Source organism: Pseudophryne corroboree, chromosome 9 (genome assembly GCF_028390025.1).
Source record: "Pseudophryne corroboree isolate aPseCor3 chromosome 9, aPseCor3.hap2, whole genome shotgun sequence".
NCBI classification, from domain to species: Eukaryota; Metazoa; Chordata; class Amphibia; order Anura; family Myobatrachidae; genus Pseudophryne; species Pseudophryne corroboree.
In genome coordinates, this window is record NC_086452.1 from 371,604,026 (window position 1) to 371,626,990 (window position 22,965).

General features: G+C 43.0%; 1 protein-coding gene across 1 annotated transcript in view; it reads left to right on the forward strand.

Annotated features, from left to right (window-relative positions):
- LOC134958271 (protein Wnt-7a) overlaps positions 1 to 21,308 on the forward strand; it is a 138,338-nt gene extending 117,030 nt beyond the window's left edge. Inside the window, exon 4 of the mRNA XM_063940751.1 lies at positions 18,328 to 21,308. Within this exon, the coding sequence (XP_063796821.1) occupies positions 18,328 to 18,807 (480 nt within the window). The 3' untranslated portion in view covers positions 18,808 to 21,308. The remainder of the gene's footprint in view (positions 1 to 18,327) is intronic.
- Positions 21,309 to 22,965: the final 1,657 nt, after the last annotated feature.

Sequence of the window (22,965 nt, forward strand, 5' to 3'; positions counted from 1 at the left end):
ATTCGGTAAAGGACCATTCCACTAGGAAGGTGGCCTCTTCTTGGGCGGCTGCCCGAGGCGTCTCGGCTTTACAGCTTTGCCGAGCAGCTACCTGGTCGGGTTCAAACACTTTTGCAAAGTTCTATAAGTTTAATACCCTGGCTGATGAAGACCTCGCGTTTGCTCAGTCGGTGCTGCAGAGTCGTCCGCACTCTCCCGCCCGGTCTGGAGCTTTGGTATAAACCCCATGGTCCTTACGGAGTCCCCAGCATCCTCTAGGACGTCATAGAAAATAAGATTTTAAACCTACCGGTAAATCTTTTTCTCCTAGTCCGTAGAGGATGCTGGGCGCCCGTCCCAGTGCGGACTATTTTCTGCAAGGCTTGTTTATAGTTATTGCTTACATAAGGGTTATGTTACAGTTGAAATCAGTCTTTGTCTGATACTGTTTTGTTCATACTGTTAACTGGTTGCGTATATTCCAGGTTATATGGTGTGGATGGTGTGGGCTGGTATGAATCTTGCCCTTGGATTAACAAAAATCCTTTCCTCGTACTGTCCGTCTCCTCTGGGCACAGTTCTCTAACTGAGGTCTGGAGGAGGGGCATAGAGGGAGGAGCCAGTGCACACCCATCCTAAAGTTTCTTTGTAGTGCCCATGTCTCCTGCGGAGCCCGTCTATACCCCATGGTCCTTACGGAGTCCCCAGCATCCACTACGGACTAGGAGAAAAAGATTTACCGGTAGGTTTAAAATCTTATTTATAGCAGCACTGCACACGCTAGGCCGCCGCCCTCTGGGAGTGTATCTTAGCTTAGCAGAATAGCGAACGAAAGATTAGCAGAATTGCGAATAGAAAATTCTTAGCAGTTTCTGAGTAGCTCGAGACTTACTCCTACACTGCGATCAGCTCAGCCCGTTTCGTTCCTGGTTTGACGTCACAAACACGCCCTGCGTTCGGCCAGCCACTCCCCTGTTTCTCTAGACACTCCCGCGTTTTATCCTGGCACGCCTGCGTTTTTCCGCACACTCCCAGAAAACGGAATGCTTCCGCCCAGAAACACCCACTTCCTGTCAATCACACTCCGATCACTTCAACGATGGAAATTCTTTGTTCGGACGTGAGTAAATCTACTAAGTTTTGTGCTAAAATACTTAGCGCATGCGCACTGCGTACCATGCGCATGCGCATTTTTGCCTTAATCGCTCCGTTGCGAAAATCGGCAACGAGCGAACAACTCGGAATGACCCCCTATGTCCAGGGCTAGTTTTGTTCTGCATTAAAAAAAATTCGTTTAGCAGGGCTGCACAAGCGATCACAGCCCTGCTAAGCTAAAATACACTCCCCCATAGGTGTGGACTAGTTGATCGCAGCAGCAGCAAAAAGTTGCTGGCTGCGATCAACTCGGAATGACCACCATTGATATGTTCTAGATTTCTCTTCCGTTCATTCACTTTGCATTTTGTTAATTGGTAAAAACCATTAACACTTCTATTTTTGAAAGCATTCATTGCAGCATTTTTTTCCACACCTGCCTAAAACTTTTGCACAGTACTGTATCTATCTATCTATCTATCTATCTATCTATCTATCTATCTATCTATCTATCTATCTATCTAAACACTTAACATTCAGGCTTGCAATAAAATCACAACTTTTTGTGCAGGTTTCAAAGTAAATGTATTTTCCAATACAGTTATTTAGCTGTCTGGAACATTTCTGTCTGATGAGTAATATAGGGAAAGTTGTATTTTATTACTTGAATTTCACCTCAGTTACACTATGTGAATACAGTACTCCCTACTACACGCAAGACTGGTACACAACTTATTGAAAGATAAGATAATTAGGATTTATTGAAAGATAAAAAAATAAAGAAAATATGTGTTCTTGCTATGCATTTAGAAGAAAAATACTTATCTTGTAAAAGTTTAGCTGTAATACTGAATTTTTATATTGTTACATCCTATTTTTTAATGCTGCCAAGATACCACCAATACTTGCAGTGTGGTAATGCAAATTACTGCTTGCCATTCTCATCCTTCAGGTGTCGGGACAGAGCCTTGAGAAATCCCAATCCCAGCGAAACGGACTGGCTGTGAAACGGACTGGCTGTCCGTTTCACATAGATCTTCAAAGCCCTCACAACATCCAAGGACTTTAAGGGAAGCAGAGGCGTCTATAAGCACCGGAACCACAATAGGTTGGTTGATATGAAACGAAGACACCACCTTAGGAAGAAATTGCTGACGTGTTCTGAGTTCAGCTCTATCTTCATAAAAAATCAAATAGGGGCTTTTGTGAGACAACGCCCCCAGTTCCGACACACGCCTTGTGGAAGCCAAGGCCAACAGTGTAACGGTCTTCCATGTAAGAAAATTTACGTCAACCTCCTGAAAAGGGTCAAACCATTCCGATTGTAGAAACTGCAACACCACGTTGAGATCCCAAGGTGCTGTGGGAGGCAAAAAGGGCGGTTGGATGTGCAGAACACCCTTGAAGAACATCTGAACCTCAGGGAGGGAAGCCAATTGTTTCTGGAAGAAAATGGATATGGCTGAAATCTGGACTTTCAAGGAGCCCAAACGTAGGCCCACATCCACACCTGACTGTAGAAAAAGAAGAAAACGTCCCAGTTGAAATTCCATTGTAGGAAATTTCCTGTTTTCACACCACGAGACATATTTTTTCCAAATACGGTGGTAATGTTTAGACGTTACCCCTTTCCTGGCCTGGATAAGGGTAGGAATAACCTTGTCCGGGATCCCCTTCTGGGCTAGAATCTGACGCTCAACTTCCATACCGTCAAACGTAACCGTGTTCAGTCTTGATAAATGAACGGCCACTGTTGTAGAAGATCTTTGCGAAGAGGCAGAGGCAACGGGTCCTCTAGGAGCATCACCAGTAGATCTGTGTACCAGGCCCTTCTTGGCCAGTCCGGAGCAATGAGAATTGCTTGAACCTTTTCCCTATTTATTCTTTTGAGAATCTTGGAATCAGTGGAAGAGGTGGAAACACGTAAACCATCTGGTAGACCCATGGAGCCACCAGAGCATCCACCACCGCTGCTTGTGGTCCCTCAACCTGGAACAATACCGCGTGAGCTTCTTGTTGAAACGAGAGGCCATCATGTCTATTTGTGGAATCCCCCACCGACATGTCAAGGACTCAAACACCTGCGAGTGAAGGCCCCACTCTCCTGGATGGAGGACGTGTCTGCTGAGGAAGTCTACTTCCCAGTTGTCTACTCCTGGAATGAAGATTGCCAACAGTGCCACCGCATGTCTTTCTGCCCAAAGGAGAACCCTTGTTACCTCTGACATTGCTGCTCTGCTCTTCGTTCCACCCTGTCGGTTTATGTACGTTACTGCCGTCACATTGTCCGACTGAACTTGAATGGCGTGATCTTGAAGAAGATGGGAAGCCTGTAGAAGAGCCCTTAGCTCCAGAACGTTGATCGGAAGAATGGTTTCCTTACTTGGCCATTTTCCTTGGAACTGTTCCCCCTGGGTGACTGCTCCCCAACCTCTGAGGATTGCGTCTGAATTAGCAGAATCCAATTTTGAATCCCGAACCATCATCCCTCGGTCAGGTGAGAAGCCTGAAGCCACCACAGAAGAGAAATCCTGGCTTTGGGCGACAGACGTATCCTCTGGTGCATGTGAAGATGCGATCCGGACCATTTGTCCACCAGATCCAGCTGGAAGGGCCTTGTGTGAAACCTTCCATATTGCAGAGCCTCGCAAGAGGCTACCATCTTCCCCAGAAGGCGAATCCAGTATCGTCCCCAGGAACGGAAGCCTCCGTGTTGGTTCCAAGTGGGATTTTCGACAGGTTCAGAATCCACCAGTGATCTTATAGTAGTCGGGTTGAGAGGGCAATGCGGTCTAACAACCTCTCCCTGGATGATGCTTTTATCAGCAGGTCATCCAGGTACAGTATTATGTTCACTCCCTGCCTGCGGAGGAGAAACATCAACTCTTCCATTACCTTGGTGAACACCCTTGGTGCCGTGGAGAGGCCAAATGGCAGGGCCTGGAACTGGTAGTGACAGTCCTGTAGTGCAAACCGTAGGTAAGCCTGATGAGACGGCCAAATCGGAATATGAAGGTACGCATCCTTGATGTCCAGGGACACCAGAAATTCTCTCTCCTCTAAACCTGACATCACCGCTCTCAGAGACTCCATCTTGAACTTGAACACCCTTAAGTACGGGTTCAGTGACTTGAGGTTAAAAATGGGCCTTACCGAACCGTCCGGTTTCGGCACCACAAACAGGTTGTAGTAGTAACCTTTGTTTTGTAGTTGAAGTGGAACTGGGACAATGACCTGAGATTGTACCAGCTTCTGGATGGCTGCCTGCAAAATCAGACCTGCTTCTGGAGAAGCTAGTAAGCCTGATTTGAAGAATCCGAGAGGTGGGAGTTCTTGAAACTCCAGTCCTTATCCATGGGCGAAAAGGTCTTTGACCCAGGGATCCTGACATGATGTTGCCCAAATGTGACTGAAATAACTTAACCGGGCTCCCACCTGCCTGTCTTCCAGTCAGTGCGGTCCACCATCATGCTGAAGGCTTAGGGGAAGCAGAACTGGAGGTCTGTTCCTGAGAACCTGCAGCTGCTGGTTTTCTGGGTTTACCGCTATTACCTTTGAAGGCTGTAGAAGAACCTTTGGATTTGCCTTTAAATTTAGCTGTCCGAAAGGACTGCAGAGTTGAAGCAGAGTAGGTTTTCCTAGCTGGGGGTGCTGTGGAAGGACGGTATGTAGACTTACCCGCCGTAGCCTTGGATATCCACGTATCCAGTTCATCTCCAAAAAGAGCCTCACCTGTGAATGGTAGGCTTTCCACGCCTTTCCTGGAATCCGCGTCCGCAGTCCATTGGTGTAGCCACAAGCCCCTGCGTGCTGACACTGCCATGGTAGTAATGCGTGCGTGAAGCAAACCAATTTCCTTTAAGGCCTCTACCATAAAGGTAGCAGAGTCCTGAATATGTTGTAGGAGTAAAATGATCTCCCCCCTGGGTAAGGAATCTAATCTGTCTATTAGGTTACCTGACCACTTAGCAATGGCCTTAGTGATCCATGCACAAGCAATAGTGGGTCTCTGGGCCACCCCAGCAGCAGTGTATAAAGATTTGAGAGTGGTCTCAATCTTGCGGTCAGCAGTGTCCTTTAAGGATGCTGCCCCAGGAACAGATAAGACTATCTTATGTGACAACCTAGACACTGATGCGTCCACAATCGGCGGGTTTTCCCATTTCTTTCTATCCTCCAGAGGAAAGGGAAAGGATGTAATTAACCTTTTAGGGATCTGAAACTTTTTATCAGGATTAGCCCAAGTTTCTTCAAACAGTGCATTCAATTCCTTTGATGCTGGAAAAGTAGCTGAGGATTTATTTTTAACATTAAAATAAGATTCCTCCTCTACCTCCGCCACCTTGTCAGGAATGTGCAGGACATCTCTAATAGCTTCTATTAGGGCCTGTATTCCTTGTGACAGGACTGCATACCCCCACTCGCATCCACTTCACCCTCCTCTGTGCCTGATGTATCATCATCAGTATCAGTCTGCATAAGCTGGGCCAGAGTACGCTTTTGTGGGCAAATGGTAGGGGTCTGAGACGCTGGTATGGGAACTGAATCTCTATTCATCAGGTCATCCAGAGACTGTCTTAAGTATTGCGTCTCTTTCTCGGTATGGGATAATTTAGTAGAAATATTAGATATCATTGCCTTAATGGAATCTAACCATGGGGGTTCAGTCCCACTATCCTGAGAATGTGTACTATTCTGGGTACACAGTAGAGAGTCTCTGGGGGAGGACAGACACTCTGCTATGCAGGAAACATAGTCCTTGGACATGGAAATGCGAAGGGACACACACACACCCACACACACACAGAAGGTGAAAACACAGTTTAACCCACACAGAGCCCGCAGGGAGACACAGAAAATGGAGCCAGCCACACCGCGCCCTTTTAGCCAAGAAAAACGTAGCTGGGTCGCCACACTAAGTCCCTCAATAGGGCTTAGTATTCTACAACACTCCCCCCCCCCCTTCTAAGACCCCCTGGTGCCACTGAGGAAACGTGAAGTCTTCGTGGAGGAGCTGCTCTTCCTTGTGATGCCTGTCAGTGCAAGCCGCAGAGGGAAAATGGCGCTGGTGAGCTGCTGGATCCACTAATAGTGATGCCCAGCCCCCATAATGGCACGCGGCTTCCTGTTTTTTTTATACTGGCCTGAGGTCTTGTTTTATATAAGAGAGGGTTAGAACCCTTGTTAAGTTATGCCAGTGTGGGTATCATTGGTGGCTCAGTACGCCCCTCAAAGCGTGTCCTCCTGAGCCTCCCGGAGCGCAGCCTGCATGTCAGCGCTGCGCATCTACCCTTGTGCCGCCATTCCCGCCGGCGAACCGCTAACCGGGACGCCGGCGTTCTACTCACCACTCTTCTTTCTTCTGGCTCTGTTTGGGGTGGCGGCGTGCTGTGGGAGGGTACGCTCGCCGTGGTGGGGCTTGCGAATGACTCCCTCAGGAGCTCAGTGTCTGTCAGCGGAGAAACAGGACCATTAACTCTTTAGGAAGTTGGGCCGTTCTCCCCACTAAGTCCCACGAAGCAGGCAAGCTGGTGCCACCCAGCAATGCCTGTAAAATAACAAACAGAAAATGATTTCTTAAAGTGCCAAAGGCTCCTGGTGGACCTGTCTATACCCCATGGTACTAATGTGGACCCCAGTATCCTCTAGGACATAACAGAAATTATTATAATAAGTATATACCTATATAATTGTATCTATTGGAAAAATCTGCTGTATATTGTACTCAGCAAAGATTGCTGTTATTGTAAGAATGATGTATGATATCTATAGGTAAGGAGGATCTGTGATACCTGTATGTAAGAATGATGTATGATATCTATAGGTAAGGAGGATCTGTGATACCTGTATGTAAGAATGATGTATGATATCTATAGGTAAGGAGGATCTGTGATACCGGTATGTAAGAATGATGTATGATATCTATAGGTAAGAAGCATCTGTGATGCCTGTATGTAAGAATGATGTATGGTATCTATAGGTAAGAAGGATCTTTGATACTTGTATGTAAGAATGATGTATGGTATCTATAGGTAAGAAGGATCTGTGATGCCTGTATGTAAGAATATTGTATGATATCTATAGGTAAGGAGGATCTGTGATGCCTGTATGTAAGAATGATGTATGATATCTATAGGTAAGGAGGATCTGTGATGCCTGTATGTAAGAATGATGTATGGTATCTATAGGTAAGAAGGATCTTTGATACTTGTATGTAAGAATGATGTATGGTATCTATAGGTAAGAAGGATCTGTGATGCCTGTATGTAAGAATATTGTATGATATCTATAGGTAAGGAGGATCTGTGATGCCTGTATGTAAGAATGATGTATGATATCTATAGGTAAGGAGGATCTGTGATGCCTGTATGTAAGGGGCCCTACTCACTGGCCGACCCGCCGCCGAGCTGCCCGACGGCGGATACGGCCGACGAGCGACCCGGCGGCGGGGGGCAGTGACGGGGGGAGTGAAGTTTCTTCACTCCCCCCGTCACGCGGCTGCATTGAAGTGCAGGCAAATATGGACGAGATCGTCCATATTGGCCTGCATGCACAGCCGACGGTAGACCAGCGATGAACGAGCGCGGGGACGCGCATCGTTCATCGCTGGAGTCTCCACACTGAAAGATATGAACGAGTTCTAAATGAACGAGATCGTTCATATCTTTCAGAAAATCGGCCAGTGTGTAGGGCCTATAAGAATGATGTATGGTATCTATAGGTAAGAAGCATCTGTGATGCCTGTATGTAAGAATATTGTATGATATCTATAGGTAAGAGGATCTGTGATACCTGTATGTAAGAATGATGTATGATATCTATAGGTAAGGAGGATCTGTGATACCTGTATGTAAGAATGATGTATGATATCTATAGGTAAGAAGGATCGGTGATACCTGTATGTAAGAATGATGTATGATATCTATAGGCAAGAAGGATCGGTGATACCTGTATGTAAGAATGATGTATGATATCTACAGGTAAGGAGGATCTGGGATATCTGTATGTAAGAATGATATGTGATATCTGTATGTAAGAATGATATGTGATATCTGTATGTAAGAATTATCTATGGGGTGCAGTCATTAGGTTGACAATAACAATATTGATATTCATAATGTTGACACCAGTCAACAGTTTTGATGTCAACATTGTTAAAATGTTGACAGAAAACAGTGTACTCCCCAGAACGCTGCTCCATCAGTTGACTCCACCGGAACTGACTGTCACATGACACCGGGACTCATAAGATGCTGCTGGCGGCAGCAGGTAAGTCACCACTGGGCCATTCTATGCTGCATGTCGACAATATCACCATGACAACAATCTCATGTCGACATCATGAATGTAAACTAATCATAGCACACCCTGATCTATGACAGGGGTATTCAACATGCAGCCTTCCAACTGCTGAGGAACTACACATTTTTAGCTTGCTGGGATGCATGGACGGACTGGGGCCCCTGACCTACAGTATGACATATGTATGTAAGAATGTCTATTTTGTATGTGTACAAGAATGATATATGACATCTATATGTAGGACAGACTTGCCTGCTCAGAGCGACCAGGAGGCTTTTAAGTCTTGTGTGACAATTCTGGCTGCCCGGAAGTCTCCCCGAGCTGCCAGCGTCCACCCACTGTCGTCCACCTCCCAAGTGAGTAGGCAGTCCAGATGTCCAGTGATACAATTTGCACTGGATTGCATCATCGTAACCCCTTTCCTGCTTTACAATGCGGATAATCCCTGTATTGTATTACAGAGGTTAGGACACGATGACATGATTGTACCGTCACGCCCCTGCATTGCCCATCTAGCCCATGCCACCCCCCCATGCTGTGCCACACCCAGGGGGGCAGCCGCAAAGTTGGCAATATTGGCAAGTATGATATACAAACCTCTAATGCAGTATATCAGTATGTAAGAATAATCTTTAATATCTGTAAGTAAAACTGACCTACCATCTTTGTACTATATGTAAGAATGTATATTATATCTGTATGTAAAAGAAGGATTTATAACACCCGTACAGTATGTAAGAATGTCTATGCTATTCTGCATTTATATCCTATATATATATATATATATATATATTCTCCTCACCTCTATGGGGGGAATTCAGTTGTTTTGCGCACCGTTGGCCACTAGATGGCATCTGATGGAGCAATTCAAGTGTTGCTCCATTCGGCCTCACACAGACGCCGGTGTTACTTTATGTTGTTCCATCATTTGACGGTCTGGTAACTAGTTGATAATAAGCTCTCAATAATTTACAGGGATTTCCTATTTTTTTTAAAAGCAACCGTTTTTTCTTGCTTTCATATTGAAAATTGCTGCTGTAATGTTTATTTTATTCTGTACAGTGTTCTCAATATTCTAATGTGTTCTTAGTATCTGGTGTATGCTATTAGTATGGCAAAGAGTCCATATCCCATCATTATATACAGCCAAATGCACAGTACCACTTCTCTCGCCCTGTATGCTTTTGTCTTCTATGAACAATTCTAAGTATTTGTGCAGATTCTTTAAGTTCCATACTAAGGGGGTCATTCCGACCCCATCGTTCGCTGCAGGGGGTCATTCCGACCCGGAACTGTGCATACGCCGCCGCCGCAGTGCACCGGCGCATGTCGTTCCCTAGCGATCGCCTCTGCCTGATTGACAGGCAGAGGCGGGAGGGGGCGGCGCGGCGGTGTTTGGCTGTTTTGGGGGCGCGGTCCGACCAACGCAGGCGTGGCCGGACCGTGCGGGAGGCAGCCGCAGCGGCATCGACGAGCAACTCCCGGTCAGCTGCAGGAGTTGCGCTAGCCGGGAGTTACTCAGCAAGTACAAAAGCATCGCCGCTGTGCAATGCCTTTGTACTTGTGCGGGGGGGGGCGGACAGACATGCGGGGCGGGCCAGCCCTGTGCTAGGCGTCCCCCCGCGTGTCTGGGAACATGATCGTAGCTGTGCTAAATTTAGCACAGCTACGATCAACTCGGAATGACCCCCTAAGTGGTCAAATACCTCACCAAAGGGAACACTCTCTCTCTTTTGGGCCAGCATTGCATGGTGCCATAAGACACATTGGGGCAGATGTATTATCCTGGGGAAGGGATAGAGAAGTTATAAACCAGTGATAAGCGCAAGGTGATAACGCATCAGCCAGTCATTACGGATTTGAAAAATTACAGTTAGGCGCTGACTAGCTGATGCGTTATCACCTTGTGCTTAATACTTCTTTATCCCTTCTACAGGCTTAATATACAGTATCTGCCCCACTGACCACTTAACCTCTCAGGGTGAAATACAATGAAATTAGGCAAATTTGATCACTTTGAATTAGTTATCAGTTTAGAAAGGACACAAGATCCTTACAGCGGCCCCATGCCTGGTATAAGAGACCCAGAATGCTCTCTGCTTATCAAGCTCCTGACTCAGCTGGCATATTGTGTGATGCTGCATAGTTGCTCCATGGACAGCGGAGAGTTTCGCTTGTTGATCCACTTTACAAGCACACTCAGCTTTTTCCAATCAAACTGTTTATTCCCCCAGAGCGTTACCATTGTCTGCAGCTTGGCTGCTAATGAAATACGTGGATAGAAAATTGATGCTGTTTGGAAGAGGCGTATTAGGGACACATGGATGGATAGGCAATTTATTGACAGTTTAAATTATCAGCTCAGCTGGGTACTTAGCTAGATTATGGCCTGCCAACACTAAGATTTGCTTTTTCTTTGTTTGCTATTAATTTATACAGTTCCAGCACATCTGACAAAAGAAACAGTCAAAATAAAACAGTGACAGAATTTGTTGGAACTGTGTATTTGTTTGATGTGATGGGATTTGTATATTTAGTACACATTTATGATAAACAGAAGTCTTGGACATTTTTTTACATGAATTGAATTCGTCACCAATGCGAGAAGCATAAAACAGGTGTTTGAATCCTCAGGACAATAAATTCCCCCTATGCAGGAGGCTGGTCCGCTCGCCATTGTGCTGGACATTCAAGTAGCAATAGTAAAGTCATAGCAGAGATCCAAAGAGAGTAACATACACAAGGGAGGAACCACCTTGTAGCTAAACATGGGGGCACCTACTAGTTGTGAGATTTCTGGATATTGTTATGGATTTTGCTAAAGAACTTCATTTTTATTGTCCGTGGGCTGTCTGATCATTCTGAGTAGAAGATTCTATCTCTGGCGTCTGTACAAAATGTCCCATAAATGCTCCATTGGGTTCACATCTGTGTACTCAAAGGTCGGTTAACATCTTTCTCATGCCCACCAATCCATTGGGCAACCACTGTATACATGCATTGTCATACTGGATGGGTGTAGTATGGTATGCCGGCGGCTGGGATCCCGGCGGCCAGCATACCGGCGCTGGAATCCCAACCGCCGGCAGCTGAGTGAGCGCAAATGAGCCCCTTGCGGGCTCTCTGTGCTCGCCACACTGCGGGCACGGTGGTGCGCGTCACGCTATTTATTCTCCCTCCAGGGGGGTTGTGTAACCCCAAGAGGGAAAGTAGTTGTCGGTATGCCGGGTGTCGGGATTCCAACATCCGTCATACTGAATACCACCTTACTGGATGACCCCTCCAACTGTTAGAATATAAATGCTTCAACATGGTGTAGAGATGATCAGTCTGTACAATTAAGTAGTAATTAGCATTGACTTTACATTCTAAATAAAATACGGCACTACCGTGCCAGGAAACTACAACCCACAATACTGTGGAACTACTGGAACCCATCGGGATTGCAAACAAGAACTCAGGGTTACACCCATGATTGAGCGTTGTGTGAGCTATTGCTTGATGTTCTTGTAGCATGTGTGTAGCAATATAGAAAACTGAATAAAAATCAATGGGAAATGTTGGTCCCGAATGTTCTATGTACTGTCTTTCTTGTTGGCAATGATTAAATAAGTTTACACCGATTCCTATTGTTGATCATTTGCCAAACTGGGCTTATTCTTTGTTTTATTAACGTAGATCATATTCAAAGTAAATAGCAGCACCCCACATACATGCAAAAGTAGACTAACCCGATCAATCAAGTGTTATCGTCTAAGCCAGTGGTTTCCAAACTTTTTTGAATCACGGCAACCTAGAATATCAGAATTTTTTTCACGGCACCCCTAGGCCAAAAATTTCTTATTGAGAAATTTAGAAAGAAATATTACATTAAGTAGATCGCGTTTATATGTCATCCTTAGAGTCAGTTGTGTGGTGAGGGATAAAATTTGCTTCTGTATATCCCCACATTTTATGATTGACAGCTACTAGCACTAGTTTTGCCTATTATATTTACCATGAATAATTTGAATTGGTCCTGGACCACCAACCCAGGGCACCCCTGCAAGTGTCCCGAGGCACCCCAGGGAGCCACGGCAAACAGTTTGGGAACCTCTGGTCTAAGCTGTGGAGAGGATCCTAATAACATTCCTGTTATTGCTGCAGAGTTGTGTGTTGTAATGGCTTTGCGGCAGTTACATTTCCCTTAGTATTCTGTATGTAAGCCTCCTTTGAATGATGCCTTAGTTAGAGATGTGCGTCGGACCATTTTTGCTGGTTTTGGTTTTTGTCCTAATTCGTGTCTGGTTTTGGTTTTAGATTTAGTTTTGGATTTTGTCCGTGACTGATTTTGGTTTTGGATTTTTTCCAAAAATTGACAAAAAAAAGCTAAAATCACAAAATTATTACCTTTTTTTTGTTCCAAGAGTATTAGTAACTTCAATAATATTAATTTCCACACATTTCCAGTCAATTTTGACCACTTCACAGCTCACAATATCGTTTTCATCCACTTTAGACCAAAGGCTGCAGCAATCGACAGAGCAGCAGCACAGACACACAGCAGTTTATAGCACATCTAAGAAACTTTGGGGTAAATGTATGAAGCAGTAATAAGAGTGGAGAAGTGAGCCAGCGGAGAGTTGCTCATTGCAACCAATCAGCACTGAAGTAACATTTGTAATTTGCATACTATAAAAATATACAGAGCAGCTGATTGGTTGCCATGGGCAACTTCTCAACTGGTTCACTTCTCCACTCTTATCACTGCTTCATACATTTACCTCTTTGCCACACAACAGTGGCAGAAATTAAAAGTGGTGCAAGATGGAATTGTTCTTGAACAAAGTTGCATTGGGGTACAGCGCACTGGGGTGCAGCATACTGGGGGAACAATACATCTGCAGGAACAGTACTATATATATATATATATATATATATATGACAGAAAAAACAATTCCTGAGGGCGCTATATTGGTTGTATAGATTGAACGGAAGTCCTTCCCAATGGATATATCTTATACTGTAGAAGACGAGATTTTCTGGGTTCCTGAACACATGAAATAATTCAGTGCACTGGGTAGGGATTTTATAAAAATACACAGATGTATCAAAAGGTATATCCAGAATACAGATAATTGTTATAGAACACTGGAACTCCCACAAAGGACCTACAGTTGTATCACAGAGGATCTCCTAAACGGCAACCATGTGTGTGGAAATTTCAGAATCTGAATTTTGAGTCACACTCAAAATTAAAGTGGAAGAACACACTACAGGCTGATCCAACATTGATGTAATGTCCTTAAAACAAGTCAAAATGAGGCTCAGTAGTGTGTGGCCTTCACGTGCCTGTATGACCTCCCTACAACGCCTAGGCATGCTCCTGATGAGGTGGCGGATGGTCTCCTGAGGGATCTCCTCCCAGATCTGGACTAAAGAATCCGCCAACTCCTGGACAGTCTGTGGTGCAACGTGGCGTTGGTGGATGGAGCGAGACATGATGTCCCAGATGTGCTCAATTGGATTCAGGTCTGCGGAACGGGCGGGCTAGTCCATAGCATCAATGCCTTCGTCTTGCAGGAACTGCTGACACACTCCAGCCACATGAGGTCTAGCATTGTCTTGCATTAGGAGGAACCCAGGGCCAACCGCACCAGCATATGGTCTCACAAGGGGTCTGAGGATCTCATCTCGGTACGTAATGGCAGTCAGGCTACCTCTGGCGAGCACATGGAGGGCTGTGCGGCCCCCCAAAGAAATGCCACCTCACACCATTACTGACCCACTGCCAAACCGGTCATGCTGGAGGATTTTGCAGGCAGCAGAACGTTCTCCTTGGCGTCTCCAGACTCTGTCACGTCTGTCACATGTGCTCAGTGAGAACCTTTTTTCATCTGTGAAGAGCACAGGGCGCCAGTGGCGAATTTGCCAATCTTGGTGTTCTCTGGCAAATCCCAAACGTCCTGCACGGTGTTGGGCTTTAAGCACAACCCCCACCTGTGGACGTCGGGCCCTCATACCACCCTCATGGAGTCTGTTTCTGATCGTTTGAGTAGACACATGCACATTTGTGGCTTGCTGGAGGTCATTTTGCAGGGCTCTGGCAGTGCTCCTCCTGTTCCTCCTTGCACTAAGGCGGAGGTAGCGGTCCTGCTGCTGGGTTGTTGCCCTCCAACGGCCTCCTCCACGTCTCCTGATGTACTGGCCTGTCTCCTGGTAGCGCCTCCATGCTCTGGACACTACGCTGACAGACACAGCAAACCTTCTTGCCACAGCTCGCATTGATGTGCCATCCTGGATGAGCTGCACTACCTGAAACACTTGTGTGGGTTGTAGACTCCGTCTCATGCTACCACTAGAGTGAAAGCACCGCCAGCTTTCAAAAGTGACCAAAACATCAGCCAGAAAGCATAGGAGCTGAGAAGTGGTCTGTGGTCACCACCTGCAGAACAACTCCTTTATTGGGGATGTCTTGCTAATTGCCTATAATTTCCACCTGTTGTCTATTCCATTTGCACAACAGCATGTGAAATTGATTGTCAATCAGTGTTGCTTCCTAAGTGGACAGTTTGATTTCACAGAAGTGTGATTGACTTGGAGTTACATTGTGTTGTTTAAGTGTTCCCTTTATTTTTTTGAGCAGTGTGTATATATATATATATATATATATATATATATTTTGTTGTTTTTAACTGGCAGCTAGGCTCACACTGTGTGGAGTCAGACTGATTTTATGCCTACGCACTGGGGTACAGAGGGCACTGGGGTGCATTGCCCAGAACAGTTAACATGATAATGATACATTATTATTTTTTTCTTTAACTGGCAGCTCGGCTCACACTGTGGGAGATGTACTAAGCCTTGGAGAGTGATAATGTACCAGACAACAGCTCTTAACTGCCTTGTTACAGACTGTGGGGTAAATTTACTAAGGTAGGTGTTTTTAGACCTGGTGATGTTGCTTATAGCAAACAATCAAATTCTACTTAACGTTTATCTAACTGCTTCTGGAAGATAATAGATGCTATGTGCAACATCACTAGTTCTAAAAAAAACAACCCCATCTTAAATTTACAAATGTGTTTGAAAAATGACAGGAGTTGTTTGGTTGGTAGTTTATCTCTTTCCGAAGCTTAGAGCATCTGCCCCAATGTGAGGAGTCAGACCATTGGGGTACAGCGTACTGGGGTAAAGTGCGCAGAACCGTAAAACAAATCATACAACAATATATATATATATATATATATATATATGTATGTATATATATACAGGTTGAGTATCCCTTATCCAAAATGCTTGGGACCAGAGGTATTTTGGATATCGGATTTTTCCGTATTTTGGAATAATTGCATACGATAATGAGATATCATGGTGATGGGACCTAAGTCTAAGCACAGAATGCATTTATGTTTCATATACACCTTATACACACAGCCTGAAGGTAATTTTACCCAATATTTTTAATAACTTTGTGCATTAAACAAAGTGTGTGTACATTCACACAATTCATTTATGTTTCATATACACCTTATACACACCGCCTGAAGGTCATTTAATACAATATTATTAATAACTTTGTGTATTAAACAAAGTTTGTGTACATTGAGCCACAAAAAACAAAGATTTCACTATCTCACTCTCACTCAAAAAAGTCTGTATTTCGGAATATTTGGATATGGGATACTCAACCTGTATATATATATATATACATATATATATATATATATATATATATACTTTATTATTTTCCTTTTAACTGGCAGCTTGACTCACACTGTGTGATGTCAGACCACTTTTCCACACGCACACAGTGCGCAGAACAGTACAAACAAGTTGTACAATTTTTTTTTAACTTTTTAACATTTTTGTAACATTTTTTACTTTTTTAACCCATTGCTTATGGGAATGCAGTGGGTGGGGCCTGCAGAGTATTAGTCACTTTGTCTGGACACCGCACAGCCACTTAAATCATCAGAGCAGAGCGCAGCATACAGCAGCGTGCTTGGACTGAAGTGAAATGGAGCAGGTTGAAGCAGGTTTTATTTACCTATATCAGGTGTGTGATGTTGATTTGTGGATGTGTGTAGGTCACTGAGGAAATACTTTCCTGTCAACACAACCGTGGCCCGCAATGGCATCTAAAACATCATCCAAAATGGGACTGTTATCTGGAAAACCCTTCTATGGTGATGTATTTCTCAGTAATCATTTGTATTATATCTGCCAGATTGCTGCCCCCCTAGCTATTTACTGCACCGTGCCCTCATCTTCTTTGTCATAAAGAACCTTCTCTGCCATCTTTGTCTCCCCTGCTAAGAAACATCTTTGTGTTTTGACTGGCAGTCTCTTTGCCTCATGTCTTCTCCGCTCTGTCTCTTTTATGCCTTGTATGCCCACTGATTCATCTGTGCCTATTTCCTATTTCCTCTTACCTACTGTATGTTAACTCCCCTCTTGCTTAATGGGTGATCCTTTGTGTTTTCAGATGAGGAAGGGAGGGAAGAACGGAGGGAGGTGGTGAGAGAGGAAGGAAAGGAGGAGAGGACCTCGTTCTCATGCTTCCTATTGCTGTCTCCTTCTCAGGATATCAATAGCAGAAGATAATGAAAAGAAAAAAATGCTTTATTGGTTAAATAATGCACTTACAGAGGGGGAGATGTACTAAGCAGTGAAAAGAGTAGAGAAGTGAGCCAGTGGAGAAGTTGCCCATGGCATCCAATCAGTATTGAAGTAACATTTATAATTTACATACTATAAAATTATACAGAGCAACTGATTGGTTGTCATGGGCAACTTCTCTACTAGTTAATTTCTCCACTCATCACTGCTTAGTACATCTCCTACTTAAGCCTGGACATTCTGTTTCACTGGGCACATGTTAATGACATATGCTCTTACATGCACATCTGTCCCAAGACCCGGTTATGCAGTCAGGGAAACCTTACCTCTCTCGCACACTATGGGCTCATCTGCTTCGGTGATAACTTAATAATACATTGCGGCAATAATATAATGTTCACAGCCATATCTGATGCCATGTCTGCTGCTAAAACTAATATGCGGTGCCATATCTGGAGTCAAGAGTACTATGCAGTTATATCTGGTATCAATGCTGTTGTGCAGAGTCATATTCGGTGCCGAAACTAAAGGACAGACAGAGCAATATCTGGTGTCATATATAGCATACTTGCCTACTCTCCCGCAATGGCTGGGAGCCTCCTGAATATCGGGCGGCACTCCCGGCCACCCGGAAAAGTAGGCAAGCCTCCCGCATCCAGCTTGCGCCCCCTGCCACCCCCGCAGCTGCCCGTTACTAGCAGAAGAGTGAGAGGGGCGAGGATGCGTCGCGCTACATCACTTCATTGCGGCCCGCCTCCACTGTACAATGCCGGTAATGCTGGTATTGTATAGCGGGGGGCGGACCTGTGATGACACAATCGTGGCTCCACGCCCCAGGACCGCCCCCTTTTCTGGAGCACCGCCCCATGTTGAGCCGACCTGGCTGCTCCCTCCCAGAGAGGGCAGCCAGAAAGTTAGAATGTATGATATATAAGCAGGGAATTCTCAAAGCCTGGAGAGAGTTAAAGTGGATGGAGATAAAGTATCAGCCAATCAGCTCCTAACTGCCAAGTTACAGGCTTTGATTGAAAAATGTCAGGAGCTGATTGGTTGGTAGGTACTTTATCTGTTTCCACTTTAGCCCTCCAAGCTTTGATAAACCTCCCCCATAATATGCCAAAAGTATCTGATACCATATCTAGCACCAAAGCTCGTTAGCAAGCGATATTCCCATGCCGGAATGCCCCTGCTGTTCACAGAAACTGTGGGGAGAATTCTCACAATGGTCCTCACATATTTTAACTAAGATTAGTCAAGCACCAGTAATAGTATATATGAAGATGTGTACTGCATTCTAAGATGTAGACAATTATACAGATAATATATTTGTTATTCTGTCTTTTTTTGCAGATCTTGGAGGAAAACATGAAGCTGGAGTGTAAATGCCATGGAGTATCCGGATCTTGCACCACAAAAACATGTTGGACCACGCTACCCAAGTTCCGGGAGGTGGGATTTCTTCTGAAAGACAAATACAATGAGGCCGTTCAAGTTGAACCTGTCCGGGCTAGCAGAAATAAGCGGCCGATGTTCCTAAAAATTAAAAAGCCACTCTCCTATCGCAAACCCATGGATACAGACTTGGTATATATTGAAAAATCTCCAAATTATTGTGATGAAGACCCAGTGAGTGGCAGCGTGGGGACACAGGGCAGAATGTGCAACAAGACAGCACAACACACTAGCGGTTGTGACTTAATGTGCTGTGGGAGAGGGTACAACACCCACCAGTACTCTCGGATATGGCAGTGTAACTGTAAATTCCACTGGTGCTGCTACGTGAAATGTAACACGTGCAGTGAAAGAACAGAAGTATTCACTTGTAAATGAGATAATAACCCGGATGAGAACACATTTCAACCCTGGGAACTTATACCGTACATTTGCACAAGATCTCAAGCCACATGCTGCAGGATTGTGGCCTAGAGAGTCCCTATGCGTTTCAGGAAGCCAAGTGAATAGACCCCTGCTATCTTTTGTTTGAGTTCTTCTGAATCAGTCATTCAAGCACAATTCTTCAGCATAAAGTTGTACGAAGTGTGTTCAGTTACATATAGATTTACAAAGGAACTGTAAAATAATGTTATGAGACGCTCTCCATGCCTTATTAACAAATTGAGTAATACATAGTATAATTTCCAACAGTGTGATGTCAGACAAGTGGGTGGAGTCTGTTTTCAGTCCTTTTTCTATAAATATACACAGATATACAGATAGAGCAGGGGACTGCTGGTTCACTCCTAAACAAATTCAAATATGGATTTTTGGGACATAAAACTAATTCTGGAAAAAGAGAGTTATTACAATAATGGCTACCATTTTAACAAAGTTGAGATGGGCTAAGAATAAATTTGTGTGAATTTCTGCATTTCTGAGTGTACATTATGCAGATTAAGACTTGTAAAGATCCAAAATATCTGGCCGCAAGTTATTCAGAATTGCCTATAGTGCATACAGTTAGCTCCTTGGTTGATCTCTTTAGGCGCTGTTTCATATTATGTGTGTTTATATTTTATATATTTATATATATATATATATATATATACTGTATGTATTTATATATATATATATATATATATACATACATACACATAATTATTATATTTTACTGGCACAGGGACTTTAAATATTAGTGACAATAGTTAACAATATATTTTAGAGTAAACTAATATTAATTTATTTAACAGAAAAAAAACCTACTGCCATTTGGAACTGTACTATAGGTCATAATAAATACTTTTTGTTTTAATTATTTAGAAAATGAGAACCCTCTCTTGGAAAAACTGGAGATGTAAATAGTATGTGTGTGTGTATATATATATATATATATATATATATATATTACTCAGAGCCCACTTATAGTCATGTACAAGGGATAATCTCATTTTAATTTATGGTGAAAGCAGACATCTGTTCTTAAATATGATAATGCTGTTTGCTGCTAGGTGTCTGGAATAATCACTCTCAATATTTAATTGTCTGGTTACAGTATGTTAATTTTTTCTCTATATATTTTTTCTAAATTAAACAATTTGGATTCCATTTGTTGGACTATTTTGGACAAAATGTCAATCTTATGGAAAATGGACCACACGGAAAAGAGTATATTTTGTTAGAGACTATTTTTATATGAATATTTTATTTATATTATGTCTGCTGGTATAACGCTATAATCTACAATCTTAAAAAACAGAAAGCACCCAATATCCTATTAGTGGTGTCTATCAAATACATACAGAGTTAATCCGTTATCATTCAGATTTCCAGAATAAAAGTTGATTATTTTTTTTTGTCATTCTGAAATAACTAATAATAAGATCTCAAGATATACATCTTTTGGATTATCCAGTAATAGATGTCGTGTGTGTTTTTTTGTGATGGGCAATTTGCAGAGTACACACAACTGGTAGAGGTTATGTAGCATTCAACTTATCACACAGCTTAAATTTGTGATTAGCATTAAATAGTTGCTTGCTTATCCCATTCGGAAGAGGAAAAAGAAAATCTGAATTTGCTTCCCACATGCGTCAGTCATTAAACTGTTGGGTTATTATTAGCAAATGTGCTGTGTATGCTGCCCATTAAATCTCTATATTGTGTTACTGTCAAATTTGATTTTATCAGTGACAGACTGTAGACTGTGACTGTAAAAACTAACTTGACATACAGTCTCATTCTCACAGATAACGTACAAAGCTTACAGGTTTGCATCCAATTGTTTGCATAGTTTGCTCACTTTGTCCCACACGCAACAAAATTATGTGTGATGCTAATTTTGAAAAATAAAATAAGTTGATTAAAAAAAACTGCCCCACACAGAATTAACTATTAGACCAGTATTTTATTTACATTTTTTTTAGTTCTTACACCCATTTTGTTTTTCATTTGTAAACAGTGTTAGACCAATGTACATCAGTGTATAAGATGTCAGAATAGAATTTAGATGAGATTAATTTATTGTCAGACTACTGAACTGATAAAAAAAATATACAAATATTTTTATAAAGAATTTTCTTGTACAATTAACTACTGATATATATAGTCATTCTGATAGGACGATTGCTTATCTCGACAAAATGACTATGCTACAGTTCACTACAGAAAAAGTTAAACTACTGGAAAAAGCCTAAATCATATTGACTCAATTATCCTACAGTCCAGAATATGTCCTGGATCTCAAATGGTTATAGTTCTAATTCTGCAGTTTGTTTTCATCTTAATGCACTCAGCTAGGATGACTTCTTCCAGAAATTTTTTTCCCATTCATCAGTAATATTCAGTGTGAACTCAGTTACTATATCAGCTACTCAGTCCATTTTAGCCGCAATAAAAATATGGATTTGAAACCTTTCTTTTTGTCTTCTCCTTAATCTTTTGAAAAATAATATAACTTTCTATAAAGTAAAAGATTTAGGGGGTAATTGCAAGTTGATCGCAGCAGGAAATTTTTTAGCAGTTGGGCAAAACCATGTGCACTGCAGGGGAGGAAGATTTAACATGTGCAGAGAGAGTTAGATTTGGGTGTGGTGTGTTCAATCTACAATCTAATTTGCAGTGTAAAAATAAAGCAGCCAGTATTTACCCTGCACAGAAATAAAATAACCCACCCAAATCTAACTCTCTCTGCACATATTATATCTGCCTCCCCTGCAGTGCACATGTTTTTGCCCAACTGCTAAAAAAATTCCTGCTGCGATCAACTTGGAATTACCCCCATAATATGGTAGTGGTAAAGAAGAGTTTCCCAAACACTCCAGGTTTTAAGGATATTCATGCTTGAGTCCAGATGGTTAAATCAGTTGACTGAGGTACTAGTTAAGTCACCTGTGTTCACGCACAGATATCCTTAAAACCTGGAATGTAATGGTGGAATTCGGGAAACTCTTGTGTTAAAGCGTATTCATTATTTAAAAGAAATACAATACATCCATTTTAAATAAGGAGTTTATAGAAATGTTATCATAGACAATTCACAACACACTTGTAGTGTACAGTAAGTGTCACTTACACATGGCAGAATGGGATATTTGTGGCCTGAGGCAATCTTCAGCTTGGATTTTGGCAGATCTCACTTTGGGCTACAGCCTAAAATGCAGTAAAAACCCATAAAAAACAATTTTCAGGGTTTTTACAACATCTCCGTATGTACCAAGTTTCAAAATGCAGCGTGTTCCGGAACTTGGACCCGATGGGTAGCGCCATCTTTGAGTGACATTACCCAATAGAAGCCTATGGGCTTCTTTTTTTATTTCCTCAGAGGGATCCAATCAGATCCCTCCCATCACCCCCACCCCCACCCCCGTGGCGCAGAGGGACTTCTGAGTCCTAAACCTGGAAGTTCCGAAATCGCAAAGGACAGCTCTTATTGTGACAGCTGCCCTTTGCGATATTAAGCGCATATGTAAGTACATATGTGATAAGTATGTCTGCTGTAAGTGGCAGTATGTACCACATCACGTAAGTGATGCTTAATACATCCCTCCCTTCGTGTGAAATGGGCACTTCAGGGGATGGGAACTTGGTGGCAACTATGTGATCACATAGACCTGTTCCTGATTTGTGGAAGTGTCTGTAGCAAGAGTTTTGTGCTATTCTGAATCACATGTATGGAGAAGGAAAGTCTGCTTCAGATAGATCTCTTGCATGTAGCAAGTGCAACTACTAATGATAACAGTTGCAACTGCAGATGGAAGAACAGTGGGCGGAGCGGCATCCCAATTGAAACTGCACATACTGTATCCTTGCATTAGCCAGAAGGTAACTTGCGTTTACAGAAGGTAGTAACTCTGTCTTCAGTGGCATCATGCAAAAGAAGCCACTTGCCAGTGACCTACCATAGTATAAACAGAAATAATCTATATTCAAGTTACTGTATGAACTTTCTGGGCGGAATGTAATACTGTCTGAGTTTGCTGGAAGTGCGGGATTCCGGCTGAAATCTGACATTTTTTTAAAGCAGCAGTCATTTACAAGGCATGGTGTTACCTT